Source organism: Lathyrus oleraceus, chromosome 7, assembly GCF_024323335.1.
Source record: "Lathyrus oleraceus cultivar Zhongwan6 chromosome 7, CAAS_Psat_ZW6_1.0, whole genome shotgun sequence".
NCBI lineage: Eukaryota > Viridiplantae > Streptophyta > Magnoliopsida > Fabales > Fabaceae > Lathyrus > Lathyrus oleraceus.
Genome location: NC_066585.1, coordinates 291756587 through 291775749, shown reverse-complemented (window position 1 = coordinate 291775749; position 19163 = coordinate 291756587). Strand labels below are relative to the sequence as shown.

The 19163-nt window shown below is 33.7% G+C and overlaps 2 protein-coding genes across 4 annotated transcripts in view; one reads left to right on the top strand and one right to left on the bottom strand.

Moving 5' to 3' along the window:
- Positions 1-2413: 2413 nt before the first annotated feature.
- Positions 2414-9291, top strand: LOC127101048 (SWI/SNF complex subunit SWI3D). Its single transcript, XM_051038359.1, has 8 exons — positions 2414-3092; positions 4055-4590; positions 5681-6340; positions 6718-6884; positions 6987-7729; positions 7895-8091; positions 8184-8628; positions 8912-9291. Exons 1-7 carry the CDS (start codon positions 2663-2665, stop codon positions 8559-8561), a joined length of 3111 nt encoding a protein of 1036 aa, XP_050894316.1. The 5' UTR covers positions 2414-2662; the 3' UTR covers positions 8562-8628; positions 8912-9291.
- A 5178-nt stretch (positions 9292-14469) lies between these two features.
- The window catches only part of LOC127108135 (ras-related protein Rab7), a 4931-nt gene continuing 237 nt past the window's right edge, over positions 14470-19163 (bottom strand). Inside the window, exons 2-7 of one of the 3 annotated variants that reach the window (NM_001427114.1) lie at positions 18735-18761; positions 18491-18590; positions 15951-16097; positions 15771-15851; positions 15489-15634; positions 14470-15131 (exon numbers count right to left, since the gene is read on the bottom strand). In NM_001427114.1, coding sequence (NP_001414043.1) covers positions 15065-15131; positions 15489-15634; positions 15771-15851; positions 15951-16097; positions 18491-18590; positions 18735-18761 — 568 coding nt within the window. In that variant the 3' untranslated portion in view covers positions 14470-15064. Of the gene's footprint in view, positions 15132-15488; positions 15635-15770; positions 15852-15950; positions 16098-18490; positions 18591-18734; positions 18788-19163 lie in introns of all 3 variants that reach the window. The other 2 variants (XM_051045559.1, NM_001427113.1) reach the window with 2 other exon arrangements.

The window sequence follows — 19163 nt, the reverse complement described above, 5'->3', positions numbered from 1 at the left end:
TATGTCTTTTCTTACATGAGTTTTGCGAAAACTAATTTTGTGTGCCTTTATAATGTTTGTATGACATGTTTGCTTCATATAAAGTTGCTCAAGGATATTTAATAACATGTGTAATTGTTGGTTTCCTAAAATTCATTGCATGCTGATCCTGGTGATTTTTTTTTACTGAGGTAATCGATTATCCCTTATTCAGTAATCGATTACATGCCTGCTTGCGTGACTTATTGTAGCGTTTTTACATAGTGTAACCGATTACACCTCTCAGGGTAATCGACTACACCTGAATGTTTTCCAAATTTTTGCTTTTTATTTAATGTGTGTTATTTGTCTATTTTTTGAATAAGTGTTTATTTATTAAAGTGATTAAAATGATTAGTGTGTTTGTTTCTTATTGTTTGTTATGTTGAGTTTTTTTGTTTTTAAGTTTATGTTTTAATCATTATGTATGAACAAGTTGTTTTGTATTAAGTTATGTGTTTTTGGTTGTTTTGTTATTTGCTTATGTGTTTATATTATATGTTATATTATCATACAACATATGGTTGTTCATTGTTTAGTCTTTCCCATCCTTTTTGCTAATGACAAAGGGGAGAAGATACATTTGGTTGTTGTATGTTTCCTAATAATGCAACTAGCAATTGCTTTAAAAATTCTCTCAATCATGAATCAAGGGGAAACTTTGATCAAGGGGAAGTTTCAATTGTTAGAGAAAGCAAGATTGGGTAAAACTTTCAATAAAGAGTTGTCATCATCAAAAATGGGGAGAATGTGAAGACAAACTTCTCAGAGTGTTTTGATGAAGACATGCTCTACAAGCAAATGCGCGTCGCAAAAAGAATGGTTCAAGACTCAAGCACAAGTCAAACTTCACTTATAAAATAATTTCAAGTCGTGAAGATTTCTATTGAATTGATCAAATTATTAAGGTATAAAGTTCTCAACCTCTCCATGTTCATTCAAGTGCTCAAGAGTTTCATTCATACATGTCATGTTTCATTTAGGCCTCTTAAATATTTTCATTTGGCCTTATAATTCATTTTCAACTGCATTTGGTCATTCTGCCTTGATGGTAATCAGTTACCCTATTTTGGATAATCAATTACATGGTGAAAGTTTTCAAATTTTTTAATGTTGGTTCAGGTGTAACCTATTACACCATATTGGGTAACCGATTACCACTGAACCAATGACAAAAATAAATGCATTTTTTCATGAAAACATTTTCTGAATTGTGTTCTTGAATCATGACCTTCATTCATGAATTATGACCATTTAAAAAGGTGTCTAAGGGTTATATATACCACATCTTTTTAGAATTTGAATTCACCTCCTTCAGACTAATATTTCAAACAATTTTTTCTCTTCATCTTTTTAAATTTTCTCAAGTATTCTTGATTAAATTTTCTGGTGAAACTTTCTACACATAATTTTCAAAATACATTCATATAGTTTCATCCATACCATTCTTAGAGCACTTGTATGTCATAAAGAGAATTTATTTTTTAAAAGAAGAAGATCAATCAATAGATTGATATATTGTTACATCTTTCAAAAACTTGTAAAAACTCATATTGTTCTTGTTATCCTTGTTGTCCATGACTGTTGGAAATAAGAAAGTCATTAAGAGATGATTATTCTCTTAGTGGACTTAGTGAAAAATTCAAGAGGATTGTTCTTGGTGTTCTTGTTAGAGTTTGTATAGAAAAACTAGGTTGTCTTGTCCATAAGATCTAACAATAATAAAATCCCTTACATGTTGTAAGGGGACTGGAGTACTCTCGGATTGTGAGAGGAACCAGTATATGTCTCGGTGTTCTTTATTTTTCGCACTTTACCATTTCATTGAATAACCAAATCAGAAAAGAAAGAACAAGTTTTCATAAAACCGGACAAAGTTTTCAAAGAACCTAATTCACCCCCTCTTAGGCGCATACTCAACTTACACCATCAACAAAAGAAAGAGAGGGCAGGTCAATCCAATCCAAATTAGAAGTCAAAACTTGTGAAGTACCAAAACACGCAAAGAAGAGATGATGATAAAATTCTTCTATATCGAAGCATAACTGACAAACAAGAGAGCGCGCTTTTGAAATAACGCATTTCTTCTCCAACTCATCTCTAGTTTGAAGGCGATAAAGAAGGAGATGCCACACGAAAACTTAAATGTTAGATGGAACATTAGCTCTTCAAATACAATCCAATGCTGACTTCAAAGAAAAATCTGAAATGTCAATAATAAGAAGAGTCAAAACATGCTAATAAAATTCTCCACCACTTAAAAATTTTTTTCTTCCATATTTAAAGATTATATATCATTTCTACATTTTCTAAATTTTCTCTCCTATTCTCTTATCTTGAAACCGATGTCCACACACAATAATATAAGTAGACAGAATGTAAGAAATTGTGTATACAAATACACAAATAACACAATTACTCTAAACTCTAACCTTACCCAAAGTGAGCGATGACATTATGGAAGTGGGGAAGGAGGGAAATGCCTATGATGAATTGAAAATAGCAAATGAGAGATACGTATATATTAGTAATAATCTCATGTTTGGAAGCGAAGTACAATACTTGAGATGAATTGAGTAAAAGAAAAAAAATAAGCGCTTAAAAAAAACAATTTCATTTTGTTTTGTTTCTCTAAAATCTCTCGATGGAGGAAAAACGCCCTCCATCCGCCGCCGATGCACCGGCATCAGAACCTGTAACATCTCGCCGCCGTGCCGGAGGTAACAAGAGAAAATCCGGCTCTCTCAACGCCTCCAATTCCTCTTCCACACCTTCCAAACGCATTACTCGCGAGAAAGCCTCGCCTCTTCACCATCCTCCTCTCCATAATGGTCCTTTAACTAGGGCTCGCCAAATCCCTAACAATTTCTCCGCCGCATCTATTCCGACCATCGCCGGTTCCGCTTCTGCCCCCGCCGCGGTGAAACATGCTCCACAGGCACAGGCTTTGGCTGCGGCAGCGGAACAACTCAAGAAGGAGAGCGAGTGGGAGTCTCTGGAAGCTTCGATTGAAGCTGAATTCAAAGCAATTAGATCTCGCGATACTAACGCGCACGTCGTTCCTACTCATTGTGGTCAGGATCTGATCTCCCTATCACAGAACCCTAATTTATTTGCGTCTAGTTTTCTCTTTTCTGTGAATGAATAGTGTATATGATTGTTGTTTGCTTTGGGTTCTGCTAACTAGTGATTCAGCTGAAATTGTGTATATGATGGATTCTGTTAGGTTATTGTTTTTGCCTTTTCAATTTGCTTTTTTTTTTCCTTCCAATTCTACCATATTCAAAATTGAAACTATGTTACTGGAGTATGTTTACTTGTTTAAAAACTTTAGGTTGTGTATTAATTTACATTTCAGTAGTATAGCATTAGAAAAAGAGAAGGATTATACATGGAATTGTTAATTGTGTGCTGTTGTTCTAAATTCTAAATTTTATTAGGCCTGGCTGACCTTATGTTACTTTGCAACATAGTTAATGACAATGTGACTCCATGCTTTAGATCTTCTTGTAAACTCCCTGCAATTATTTTTCCAATTTAATAATAGAGCTTTTGTCGCATGATTAGTGTTCTTGTAATTCTTATAGACTGTAAGGAAGACAGCTAAGAATTGCATACATACTGCCGACTGAGTATTTGTGTTTGGTTTTTTTAAACTTTCTCAAGTCCAAAAAAGAAGAAACAGCACAGAAAATACTATCATCTTTACTACTGGTAGTAAAGTATGCTGAATATCCTAAGGGGGAATCAAATATGTCCTAACTATATATGTTTATCATATAGTTATAAGTATCACCATGCTTCTGTTGTCTAACAATATTTTGGTAATACTGTTATGTAAATCCTTGGTGACCCAAATGTCCTTTTGCGTCGCCCCTAAACATTAAAGGTTAAAATGTTGATTAAATTTATCCAGTGTTTGATTTTTTTCCTTTTTCAATATTTATCCGTAGTATGCATATTTTAAGTCTTGAGCCAAAAGTTCTAAAGCTTCATTCTTGAAGTATCCATTTTTATCTTTGGAATTGAATTTCAGGTTGGTTTTCATGGTTGAATATCCATCCAATTGAGAAACGTATGGTGCCTTCTTTCTTTAATGGAAAAACTGAAAATCGAACTCCTGATAAATACATGGAGATACGGAATTGGATAATGAAGAAGTTTCATTCAAATCCAAACATACAAATTGAATTGAAAGATTTATCAGAGCTTGATATTGGGGACTTAGATGCTAGGCAAGAGGTACTGGAATTTCTAGACTACTGGGGTTTAATTAACTTCCACCCATTTCCTTCAACGGAGTCTGCTGTGGCTAAAACCAGCGGTGATGGGGAAGCAGAAAAGAATTCCTTGCTTGAAAAATTCTATCACTTTGAAACTCTCCAACTATGCCCACCTACTGCTCAAAAGACTGGCCTAATGATTCCTGCTATGACCTCTGGCTTGTTTCCAGAGTCAACGATCGCTGAAGAGTTGGTGAAACAAGAGGGCCCGGCAGTTGAGATGCTTGAGTACCATTGCAACTCTTGTTCTGGTGATTGTTCTCGCAAACGATACCACTGCCAGAAGCAGGTTGTTATCTGAACTCATTAAGTCATTGAAGTGCATAGTTAGTGATATGTTAAAGATTTGGTATAACCTTAAATATGTTAATTTAAGTTAGGTTCCCTATCATTCTACTCAAATGCTATGCCATCCCAAACTGTTCTACAAAAGTTGTTAGCCATAGTTACTAGAATTGCACGATTTCATAAGTTTTGGCAAGCCAGTAATTCTTATCATGTGATGAATCACAAATGGCAGGAAAGCATGCGGAACGTACTTGAATCAGTGTGATACCGCATCGTTGATATGAATCAGTGAATTACATGATTCAACGATTCATTATTGGTTTTTTGTTGCTTTTGCCAAAAAAAATTGAAAAGTCAATTAATCTAAAAAGGAACTGAAGGAGTGAACCTTACTTTGTTAATTCTATTGGTCTGTTTTCATTCATTTGAAACTATGACTACACACAAATGCTCTCCTCCATTCAATTTGATTGTTACATTAGTCCTTTTTTAAGTTTCTAAATTCAAGGCTTAACACTCACGTGTGTGATTGTTACATTAGTCCTTTTTTTAAATTTCTAAATTCAAGGCTTAACACACACGTGCTCGCTCACATGCAGACCCTCTATACACAGTTTTATGACTGTACTTGTTACTGTATTTTTAGTTTAATTCCCGCCATTGAGGAGTCAAATTATTAGCATGTTTGGATTCTAAGAATCTTATTTAGTAACTGCTATTCATGATATCCCCGAAAAGGACATTTTGTTAATTGCATTTGGGGTTTTATGGTGCAGTATCTGTTTAGAATCATATCTGAATTGATTTAGACCTTTCAACAAATATCTCAAATGTGAACCATAAAGGATTATTTCTAAAGAAGCGGAATAGCTGCCATTAATATTTGAGAGCTTTTCAAATACTAGTGAACCATATAGAATGCATTCATCAAGACAGCTCAAGTGTTTCTATTAACAATGAGCTGCTTAACTATCTGTCTGTTTGTTGAGTTAACATTGATACATTGTTAGAATGTGGGTAATTGATGGTAATTCAATTTGTCTCTCTACTTCATGTTGTATATTTTATCAATTCTGTTATGCATATGACAGGCAGATTTTGATCTATGTGCGGACTGCTTCAATAACAGAAAATTTGGCTCCGGTATGTCTTCGTTGGATTTTATACTCATGGAACCAGCTGAAGCTGCTGGGGTTAGTAGTGGAAAGTGGACTGATCAGGAGACACTTCTGCTCCTTGAAGCATTGGAACTTTATAAAGAAAATTGGAATGAGATTGCAGAACATGTTGGAACAAAGTCAAAAGCTCAGTGCATATTGCATTTTGTTCAAATGCCAATTGAGGATAGCTTTGTTGACTGTGATGAAGATGTTGATGCTGGTTGCAAAGAAACGGAAGATCCAGCTGCAACAAACAACAATTTGTCTGTAGATGAAGATAAAGATAAAGATGCTTCAGAAGTTATTGAGAATGACACTAACATCAAAGGCCATGATGAGACTTCTCAGGCTGAAGATATTAAAGTGAAAGATAATCAAGTGGAGACTCCAAAGTTACAAGATGGTAGTGATGAGAAAACTAGTGAGGGAACTTCTAAATTAGAAGATGACATTAAAGTAAAGTCGGACGAGGAAGTAGATAATGACTGTGTTTTAAACGCTCTTAAGGAAGCATTTGCAGCTGTTGGTTATGATCTTGAACCTGAAGGTCCGTCTTCATTTGCCGAAGTGGGTAATCCTGTCATGGCATTGGTAAGTTGAAGGGTTAGGTGAAGAACAGTAGCATTTTTTTTGGGTATGGCAACCGTTATCTAATCTGAATTATATATTGGAAGACTTCTTTCTTCAGAGCAGTAATTTTGAATTAAATATTTAAATATCATGTTACATTTAGATGTAACTGCTGATGCTTCCTCTTTTTGGTACACCGTGTCTTGCAACTCATACCTCTTGCTCCCAGATGACAAAACTTGTGAAACTGCTAGTGTTTATTATGCTATTGAATTCTCGTTTTTACCACATTATTGCAATGTTTCTCCATTCCACATGTCATGTCATATATATACTTTCCATGAATTAGTCTTGCATATTCCATCTTGCTGACTTAATGTTTTGTTGCTATTCTGCAGGCAGCTTTCCTTGCGCAGTTGGTGGGTTCTGATGTGGCTGTTGCTTCAGCTCATAACTACATAAAATCCTTGTCTGGAAATGCTCCTGGCACTGAGATTGCTTCAAGGTGTTGCTTTCTTCTAGAAGATCCACCAGATGATAAGAAAGAAACAACTACCTCTGAGGGGTATGTGATTAGTATGAAGAGTTTACATTTCTTAGTAGTCCTGTAACTAGTCCACTTGTTGTTTTATGATGACTTACAATGTTGTGTCTGAATGGATCATAGGGATTTTAAAAGTGAGGGAGATCAGTCTGACAAAAATGTACAACAGGATACAGCAATGTTAGATGATAAAGATTTAGAAAACGATCACCAGAAAACGAAAATTGCAAGTGATGCTTCAGAAGACAAGATACACCTGGCTTCTACAGATGGACTCCCAGAAAAATCAACTTCAAAGGAGCAAGCAATGATTAATCATGAGAATGGGCTTGACAATTGTGATGATCCCAGCATTTCAAAGGCACCCAATGATCAGGCTCAGGATACTCTGCATGATTCAGATGGTTCAACATCCAAAGCCAAAATTCCACCTAGTTCTGAGGAGGTTCAAGAGGGAACTTCAAATGAAGAACCTTGCCATCCTATAGAGCTAAAAAAAGAAGGAAGTGTGTCTGATTCTCATCCATCTGAAAAGAATGGAGTTCAACAGTCAAATGAATCCAGTTTACCAGTTGAGCTACCTAAGCCAGTAGAGACACCAAAATATGATGAAATTGTGTCTGATTCTATGCTCTCAAATGATAGCAAGCCTCAAAAACAGCTATCTACAAATGCAGTCTCGGAGTCTCATATAACTACAGATTCTGCAATGGATGTTGATGTAGTTTCTAATTCATTGCCAGCAAAGATTGACTCCCAGCCAGTAATATCTTCCCAAGATAATGGGACACAAAAGGATGTAGATATGATGTCACCTTCACATCCAATTAGATCGAGTTTGGGTGCTGAAAATGGTGCAAGTACAGGTCTCTACTTCTCTCCCTTAGACACTTATATACTCAAAAATCGCGCTGTTGTTATTCATGACATTCGTTAAGGAATATAGTAGAAGGATGGTCTAACTCAGTATTGAGGAGTCGTTGTCATAATATCATTCTAGTCCACAAAAATGAATAAAACCTTTGTTGCAGGGGCAGTTGAAGATCATGCAGGAAATGTTATGGAAGTGAAAAATGATGGCACAAAGACTAAACAGGATAGCAGCTTTGAGAAGTTGAAACGCACAGCTGTTTCTACACTAGCGGCAGCAGCAGTGAAGGCAAAGCTTCTAGCAAATCAAGAAGAAGATCAAATCCGACAACTCACTTCATCATTGATAGAGAAGCAGGTAATCTTGTGGCCTGGTAAAGCTCTCACTGCATTGTATTTATATGTTATCATTGATGTTCCTGTGACTCTGTAAATTCCATCAACTTTCAGTTGCATAAGTTGGAAACGAAGTTGGCTTTTTTCAATGATATGGAAAATATGGTGATGAGAGTAAAGGAGCATTTAGAGCAGTCGCGGCATAAGCTTTACCATGAACGTGCTATGATAATTGCATCTCGCCTTGGTATACAGGCTTCCTCATCCAGAGGTGTACCACCATCCATACCAACCAATAGAATTCCTACAAATTTTGCAAACTCCCTCCCAAGACCACAAGTCGTCATGAATCCTCAAGGGCCACAGATTTCTAGACCTGGGAGCAGCACTGCAGCTACTATGCATCCAAACCCATTAATGTCTGCAACTGCAACAGGAAATTCAGTTCGGCCATCCAGCCAGGAAAACCTTTCTTCTGTTGGGACAAAATAATATAAAGTAGATATGGAAAAAGTTCACGCCTTCTTATTAATGGATCATCTTCTACCATTTTGACAATGTGAGTATATATTTTCATTTTTTCCATATCTTTTCTGGATAGAAGTTAAGTATGAATATGCTTTTAGTCCCTGCAAATTTATCATTTTTTGCTTTTAGTCAAAAATAATTTTTTATTTTTAGTCCTTGCAAATATTCTACATATTACCTAACCAATTTCAATATCTTTTATGGATAGAAGTTAATTTCAATATGAATAAATTTCAATATTTTTAGTCTTACGAAATCTTGTTATATGCAGTGCTTAGCTTGCAATATTAACATATTGTCATTGTTTGATCCAGTCAATTCTTTTAAAAGTGAAGTGCTGGTTAGGACTAACTTCAATTGACAAGTAATGGGAATCAGGACCAGTTAGTGCACTGGAAGCTAATCTTTTGTAAGAAGCAGATAGAGACCAGAAGGCAGAATTCTACTGATATATTAAGATTGTAGAGCAATTGGTTTCCTAAAATTTTTGAGGTGTTTAATTTGCAACCAGTAAATAGTTGTGCAAAGTGTACGCTTGCAGTCCTGAAATATGCTCATCAAGCCCCAATCCCCTTCCCTACTGGACCTTTTAACGGTCTTTAAAAGGATCTAAATATCAATGTGTCATACTTAGGAGGGCTTGCTTCCAATTTCGTTCTTGATTGCTATATGAAGGGTGGAGATTAAGCATCTATTATTTCTTTTTTTTTAGTCATGGAATTTTGCCAATTTGAGTACACCAAAATCAACGCCATTGACGCAAAGGATTTGAGGCAATTTTTCAGTAGGCCCCTCCGAATGAAGGCAATTAGCAAATGTGATATATTATGAAATTCACATGCTCAAAATTAGCAAATGTGATATATTATGAAATTCACATGCTCAAGCTAGTACCTTATTTTCTTTTTGTAGATGACTTGTCTGGACTCGTTTTTTTTTATAGCATAATGTTGAGACTAAAATTTATTTTCCCGTAGTACAAAAGCATGATCTTCACACCTAATCGGCTAACTTTATTGCAATACTGTTAAAAAAAATCTAGGGAACCGAATTGAATCATAGAATTGAACCAAATTGTTGTTCAATAATTGAACCATTCATTTTGGTTTATGAATTAGTATATAAAAGTTCAATAACTCAAGGGCATTACTTCTCCCAACCCTTAGTATGAGGAGCCACCATGAAAATTAAATCGCATTTCATTATTAATTCTGAAGGATATTTTTGGCTGCACCCATATACACCAAACACTAAATTAATGTGTGATAGAGCAACATTCTCATTTTGTCAAAAATTATTTTGTGAAGATGTAACTCTGTAATAATCTCATATCATTTCATTCATTTGTAATTAAGTCACTCATTTTGTCATAATTTGGTTTGGAGATGCATTTCCGTAACAAATTCAGATATACATTTCTGTAATTACTCTTTAGGTAGTAATTTTTATCAATTTTTTTAAAAATACATTGATGTAATAGACCATGTATTATAACTATACTATCGTAAGTTTTTTATCAATTAAATCATACACTGATGTAATAAGATAGAAATGTCATATATTAGAATCAATCCAGAATCCATAATACTATCAAAATAACAAATTACAAACGATAATACTATACATAATTCCTAATACAAATACTATCCTATTGAGTATACTAGACCCCATTGTTTCTTCGTTGTCTCTTGTACTACAATGACGTTCGTTTCTTGGATATAATGTCATCTATAGTGCCCCTTCCAGAAGTGTCTTCTGAAAAGTCTCCTCTCTTTATATCCGTTTGCACAATACCCATAATATGATGACATGCATGTGACACATCAATGACATGATCTGCCATAACATGCTCCTCCTCTAATATCTTTTGATGAGTTGACCTGGGTAGATCTTCGAGAGTATTTGATGTCATGAAAGGATGAGAAAATCTAAATATCATTGGATGTAGCTGAATCCATAACTCCATTCGCAAGGAGCTACCACACTTCGTGCTTCATCTGGTACTAGGTGATTAAGGAAATCATCACACATCACAACTACATCTATACGAACCATAGCGGAAGAAACAGATATAAATGATTCTCGTGGTATAACCTGCATAAATGCGAACTGGCGCATGACTCACTTAGGCATATGTGGATACATAAGACGTGACTCAAATGTCAACCATCAAGAGTATATCATCTGATGTAGTGCGGTCAAGAAACACCATGAAGGACTCAATTGACTAATTACCTCTAAGTGGAGAATTCATGCATGAAAAGTGTTGGAAAATCCATGCCTAAAAATGGTACATATGAATTAACTTTCTTCTAGAGTTTATCATCTTCAAGCTCAATCTCATGACTCCTTAGAGAACTTATAAGTTCTTCCAGAGTCGTGTTGTTCAGATCCTTTGACACCTTAAATTCTGTCACCATTGGTCTCCATTTCTTTGACAGACTTCTGATGATTTTCTTTACGTGATATGAAGTGGTATAGCCCTTATTCAAAACTTTTAATCCAACTACAAGAGTTTGAAATCTTGAGAACATTTTCTTAATCATTTTATCCTCTTCCATTTTGAAGGGTTCATACTTTTGGATTAAAGTCAAGACTTTTGTTTTCTTAACTTGCTCATTTCCTTCATGAGTCATTTTCAAAGAATCAACTATTTGTAATCTTTTCATACTATTAATAGGAAATAACATTCAACAATATGATTTTGGATCTATGATGATTCTTGTGATCCTTCTTTTTCTGCTCATTCATTTTGACTCTTTCAAGCTTTATACCATTTTCATTCGTGGGATGTATGTAACCATCTATTACCATATTCCATATATCTTCATCACAACCTATGAAGAAAATTTCAATTCAATCTTTCAAATAGTCGATTGTCATTGTTTGCATGTGCCATTTTGTGTTTAAAAAATATGGATCTGTATCTGACACGGTTAAATGTTTGACACAAAGTAGTCAATACTAGAATCGGAGCTCTGACGCAAAATTAAGGTTCATGAAACACAAGAAATCGGGGGGTTGAATTGGGTTTCAAATATGACAATTTTTTGTTATCCCAAAAACAATAACAATAATGATAAAAATAATAAGATATTTTTATCTTGATTCACCATTAACGAGGTTAATCCAATCCACTCGTCAGAGTGATTTTTTCTTATCAATAAAACTTAATCTAATAATCAAATTGATTACAATCTCAAAGACTACCCATCAATGACTTCTTAAGGATTCTGACTAAACTTAGTCCCTTAAGGAATTACAACTCAAAGACTAATTGTCAATAAATTCTTGAGGCTTCTGACTATACCTTAGTCCCTCAAGAAATTTAACAACTATTATATACAAGATTTGTGTTTACAAAGTTGCTTTTAAATAAGCAGGTTACACACATTGAAATTCAAACGTTACACTTAATAATATATGAAATAAAGTACCAAGTGTTTATTTCTATTTTCTCTTTTTTGAAATTGATTTTGTTTATTGAAATTCTTTCAGCATAGAGTTCTTGTTTCTTCAATCGTTCAAAATCGTTGTTTTCACACTTCCTTTGTCTTCTTTATATAGATGAAGAATAAGACAGTTGGAGGATAGAATTGGAAACTTTTTCAAATCCACATCTGTAATAGTTGGTACGAGGTTCAGCCATAAATCATGGATAGTGAAGAGAAAAACTTTTATAGTTGTTTGTAGTACAATCATTTCGATTTCGCAGCTTAACTTGTACTATACACTTAGAATATTTATTCATTCTTTTTCTCTAAAACATTGACTTCATATATGAGAGATTTGAAGCATGTTCAAAGTTTAGAGCCTTGAGAATAAACTTTAAAGTCTAGTGAAAATGAGAGTTGAATATATCAGAGTGGGCCTAAGTTATTTTCTTTAAAGTGTTGATTTGTATTTTCATAGTTGATTTTAAGTTCATAACTTCTTCATATTATCACTTTGGTTCAAAACCTGATGATGACCAAAGTTTTTCTTTGTCCTGAGTCCAGAGTCTGGTTTGCTTAGCTTTGATTAGCATTTGGTTTATTGGTGGTCTGCTATATTTAGAATTTGACTTGTACAAAGTCTGCTTTCTCTAGTATCGGACTTGTTTAGATTATACTTTACTCAACTTCTAATTTGTTTAGAGTCTGCTTGATTCAACTTTCGACTTGTTCAGATTCTATACACTCAACAAACTATTAGAGTACAAAATTGTTATTTTACACTTTGTTATCATAAAAAATCAAGGATAGTAAAAGTAAAACTACGTATTCCAATAATTGTTACAAATGCTTGTCTTGTATCCAAATTATTGTCAGACCTTCTGATTACAATGTCAAACCCCATTTTTCCGACCTTATGTGGACTCATTGTAGCATATGTTCACGAACAATAAACTCTTGTTTATTTGTAAATTATGCATGAACCTTTACATCGACAACAATTGATCAAGCACCCGATTTAACATCATTATTCACTTCATCTGATTTAACATTCATCGTCACAATAGCTTTGGGAAACATATCCGGGTGCACCATATCTAATATCACCAATAAAAGGAAAATTTATTTAAAACTCAAAGTATCTGACAAATCTAGAGATGCATCTCCGAAACACACCTAACTTTATTCAAAGATGCATATCCGGACTCAACATTCATTTTTTTCAGTCCAAAAAACACATTAATGCAAGAAATGGGGGATAAAATAATTGGACTTTATTTGTAATTCCAATTTATTTTACTCCCTTTGATGTGATAAAACACAAAAATGATATTTGAGTGTTGAAAAGTTGATCGAGAATAAAAGAAATTTTGTTAAAGATTTTGATATGAAGTTTAGTTTCTGAATGAAGAAGAAGATCATGCAAGATGTTGTTTTATCCAATTTTCCACTTGACATTTTTGAATATGCATCTCCGAAAACATCACTGAGTTATTAATTAAACCATCTCAATGAATAAAAACACAATAAATAAATATAAGAAATTTTACAAAGATACAACTCCGAATATACCCCAAATAATATATTGAGATGCAACTCTAGACCATATTTTGTTTAAAATGAAGTGGATCTCAGAAAGGCGGATACGAGTGTGATTTTTGATGCATCAAAAAATACATCTCAAAACACATGAAAGACACTTTTAAATTTTCAAAGGTGTGAGTCACGCCACTAAGAATGGAAAGAACATTTCATCTATATAAAATTCAATTTTCAATTGTAAGACCCAAACTCTATGTTTTATCATAGGCCGACTGACCTATATAGACTAGACAATTTTTACTGCTTTATTATAATGTGAAAACTTGATTATACCTAATCTTAAAAAAAAGTAGTGCTCTCAATAAAACATCAGTTTAGCATGGGTTTCGATTAACGGTGGACAAAATTGATGGAGAGAATCGAATTTGATAAAATTAATTTTAACCGAATTGAATTCAGTAGAATTGATTTATGTTGGAAAGAAATAATATTTAAGTAATTGTTATCAATTAAAGTTGTTTTTGTTTGGAAAAAAATAATATAAAATTGTTATCAATTAAAGTTGTTTGGATGGTTTTAACAAAATTGATTATGAATTTATAATTATCAAAATATTAAAATGAATTGTAACAAATAAAATATAATAAATGTAGAATTAATTCTACTACTAGAAATTATAACTTCCAGAATTGTTTTCTGGATGAGAATTGATTTTGAAAAAATATCAAAAAAAAAAATCAATTTTCAAGTTGAAGTCAATTAAAGGAGCTTTTGAAATTTGTAAAAGTCAATCTAAATAGGCGTTTAGCCTTTTACTATATCATGATGAAAATAAAATGCGGAAAGGGATTGGCTAACTTTGAATATTAGTATACATTTCTCTCTATCTCTCTCTAAATCAATCTTTCTTTCTCTATAAATAATATATTTTAATAATCCATTAATTAGACTAAAGTTACAAAAGTTACAAAGGCACCATCAGAGTAAAGTTAGCCAATTCATCCCCAGATTTCCACGGCGATCGAGAGTCATTCTTGTCGAAGGCTTGACTGACTTGACACCTTTTATTTATTTTTTCTATTTTTTCCGTGAAAATCACAATCTTCCCTTCGCATTATTTCCAGATCAATATCAACTATATCCCAATAAAACATTACTGAGTAGAAACTCTAGACCTGTTCTAAACAAATTTTATAACTCAAAGCATCACCACAACCACCAATCACCATTGATTACAATATTTTGTACGGGAAAGAAAAATAACTAATGAAATAACTTCAGAATGATCCTTTGCTGTTTTTTTCACAATGTTGGAATAGCATACAAGGAGAACAACATGATCGATTAACACAAGCCAAACAAGCACCCAACAGATCGCACTTGATCAAACATAAATGTACAATAAAACCTCATAGACAGCAATGGCTAGACATGCCAAAATGATTTTTAAATAATATACTTTATTTTGTATTGAGAACAAAATCTATATGTTCAGCACTCACATCCTGTTGACCTTGGCTGACTGCTGTTTCCAACATCAATTGTGTCCGGCAGGTATCTTCATCAAACACGATTTTTCACATGGAGAACAAATTCCAAAACAAAATATCAGTAACATTGGAGTAACATAATTATCCAATTATCAAATAAATTGAAAGATTCATAATCTATGAGTACGTGTCAAATAATACTGCAATTGAAATATACACAGAAAATTGTTTGCAGGCCAATGTTATATAGACAAACCAACATATTAAAATTTAGAAAAAGTTGTAGCAGTGTCATAAGTAACAATTTCAATTTGTTTGTGGACTTGTGGTATCCACAGGGTTCAAGAAAGCAGCTCAATGAAAAAAGAATTTCAGAGGACTGACATAAAATAAAAAACATAAACATCGCATGCTAAAGAACTTACAATTCTTCCTCTTCCCCACTTTTCAGGGCATCCTTTGCTATGGTTTGGAATGCTTCTTCAACATTAATACCTTCTTTAGCAGATGTCTCAAAATATGGGATATTTCCTTTTGCTGCACACCATGCCCGAGCCTTCTTTTCAGAAACCTGCGCACAAGAACTTATGTATGTTAATCTGTTTAGCAGTACATGTTCAGGTGTTTCATGAATTTTATTCGATGCAAGCAAGGTTTTGAAAACGTAAAAAGACATGGAAGATAGCAATAGGCGAGGAAAAACATACCACTCTACTGTTTCCACCATCAATATCTATCTTGTTTCCTATAACGACAAAGGGAAAATTCTCTGGATCAGAAGGATTTGCCTGATGAAAATGATCACAAAGCTCAGAAGTTAAGAAATTCTTCATTGTTTGAAATTATAGATAAAACTAAGAAATTTATCAAGAGAAGCACGTGCATACTTGAATGAGAAACTCTTCCCTCCAGTTATTAAGGTTGTCAAATGACTTCACTGAATTAACATCATATACAAGAACACAGCAATCAGCACCACGATAGAAAGCAACTCCTAGGCTTTGGAATCTCTCCTGGCCAGCTGTATCCCAAATCTGCAAGGTTGAGAGTATTAAAAATTAAAAGAAAAGGAAAGAAAACTTCTCTTTTTTAACTTAAAACTTCTAGTTACAACAACAATCAAACCTTATCTCACTAAATAGGGTCAGTTACATGGATCAAACTATGTCATGATGTTCTATCAAAAACCATATTTCTATCCAACTTGTTAATCTCAAAATCTTTTTTAATAGTCTCTCTTAGAATTTTTCTAGATCTTCCTCTACTTTTAAATTTTGTATTACATTCCATCTCATCTACTCTCCTTACTACGGAATCCACGGGTCTTCTCTCTACATGCTCGAACCACCTTAACCTATTTTCCACAATCTTTTCTACGGTTGTTATCCCAACACTCTCTAATATTGTCATTTCTAATTTTATCTCGTCTAGTCTTATCACACGTCCAACGCAACATACTCATCGCTACTACATTTATTTTATTTTCGCGTTGGTTCCATACCGTCCAACATTTTGTTCCGTTTAACATCGCTAGTCTTAAGCGGTACTTTCATGTCATAAAACCCCCAAGGGTCTCTCCTCCATTTCAATCACCCAACTTGAATTTTAATTAAAACAGAAAAATAATTATGAGACGATAAACAAGCACAAACATGATTTCCATGAGAAACACAACATAGAAGTCTAATACTTAAAGAGCGTGAAAAACTCAAACAGCCTAACAATCCTTACCCAAAAAAGGCTCTTAGATGTTAATCATTAGAAACATAGTTATCATCTTTGATGCACATTCCATTTCATTGCTGTATCCGTGTCGGAATGGTTGAAATACCTAGATAATGTATATCCAAAAGGTATATGGATGCATTTGTTTGAAAACAAAAAAAAAAAAAACAGATAAGTAGCAAATACGCTCCGATGTCGAAACATGAGGAGACTCCGATACACCGAAACTTGAGGAGACGCAAATGACTAGCGTGCACCAATGAGAGGTAACAAGGTAACAGCTTCCTTGCCATCGTTTTTACAGCCAAGACCACATGCTCTGTTTTTACAGAGCAAACCTCAGGTTGGATTAATAGTGGTGCATAGAGCTATAGGTGTGAATAGGCAGGACCGAGCTAGACTTTGTTGAGTCTAAGTCGGGCCAAAAGATCAAGTCCTAGATCTGGCCTATAGCCTGGTTGACCTGTTATTTAAAAGTCTATTTTATTTCAACGTATTTAAATAAGTAATACAATTTATGTTTAAATAGACTAACAAGTTAAAAGTCGAATGAGACTAAAGGTTTGTTTGATTGAGTTATCTAAACTTGCCTAATGGCATAAGTTTTGTGAAACTATTTGTTTTGAAGAACATAAATAACAACGTATATCATTGTTCGTAAACTGTTTTTAGATTATTTTCAGAAATTCTCCAATATAGCTAAGCTTTATTTTGGTATTTAACTTGACATTTTATAAAATACGACTATATCAAATACCATTTTTCAATTTTAATTTATAATATTATATTTAAATATGCATAAAATATATATATTAATGTAGGTTAAGAAACTTAAATTCCTGAAAAAAGTTAATAAATTTATAATATAATTCAACAACCACCAAGCATTTTCTCACTAAGTGGGGTCAGCTACATGGATCAAATTCTACCATAATGTTTTATCCAAGACCATGTTTCTATCCAATTCGTTAATCTCGAAATGTTTCTTAATATTATAAGAGTAGTATAATATGTTTAAAAGGTTTTCTTTTTATGGTCTGACCTAGCTTTTTTTAGCTAAATAGACTTACAAAAAAATCTAAATTTTCTCTATTTCAAAAAAGTTTGGTCTGGCATGAGTTAGAGGTACGCTAAACCGCAGTCAGTCGGACAGACCTATTCCCACCCCTACTTTGAGCAAGAATAGGGGTCTACATCTTGCTTGCATGTTGCACTTAGCACAACAAAGAACCTCTGTTAAGAGCCCCTGTTTTTTTGTATATTTTTTGGAGAGCATACCTCCTCAACTTGCAAGTTGTAGTTAGCACCCACTTGTACTGCACAAATCCATATACAGGCCCATTTTTTAAACAATCAAGACGCTCTAGGATGCAGGCACTCTTAACATTAAAATAAGCAATAAGTGACAAAAACGCTTACTCCAAAGTATAAACTACTATGCATGTTTGATGTACACTACAGGCTGATAACACCGCCATGCAGCATCAACATCTTCACCCTCATTTAAGAGGTTGTGACCTAAGAATTCTTTAGTTAAATCAGTATGTAACATAATGCACAAGATAAGAACATCAAGGTAATACCAAAAAGAAAAACACTACATAATTTGTAAATCAGGCCTATCATTTACAATGTTTTGTCATGCAGTCATTTTCATGACTCTCAAAAACAAACCAAGCCTAAGACAGCACCAATCACAAACCTGTAAGGTGAAAAGCCTATCTTCAAATTGCACTTCTTTGGTTAAGAAATCCGCTCCAATGGTTGCCTTGTACTGATTACTAAACTTCTTATTCACATATCTATAATACATAGGTTAAGAGAAACACAATGACCACACATTTTTGAAGTATAACCTTATACAGTACTAAAACCTCAGAAAATTGCATTTAAAATTGAAAACAAAAACAGAAATCTGATCTTTCTAAGCAAAAATTGAAGGATACTGGTTCATCAAAGACGTCTTCCCCACACTGCAAATCATCAACAACACTACCATCTTAAAAATAAATAAAGAATCGGTAGATACAATACAACAAATAATTCAACTCATAAATCAACTTAACACTATCAAAATTGCAATTCTATATCAAACCAAACAATTCTATACATCAAATTACTTCAATTATGATTCATGAGATCCAAACAAGAATATGAAAATCCACCAATTCATTAAGTAACGCTCTCTCTACATAATTCTTGTGATCCAAACAATAATAAGAAAATTAACAAATTACAATCCAAAGGTGTGATTGAGTATCAGTAATTGAGTTTAAACAAAGATCAAATTGAAAACAGGAAGAATAAAAATCAGCAGAAGGAAACAAAAGGTGAAGAGATCTGTAGAATATAGATTATCCGTAAACCCTAGAATT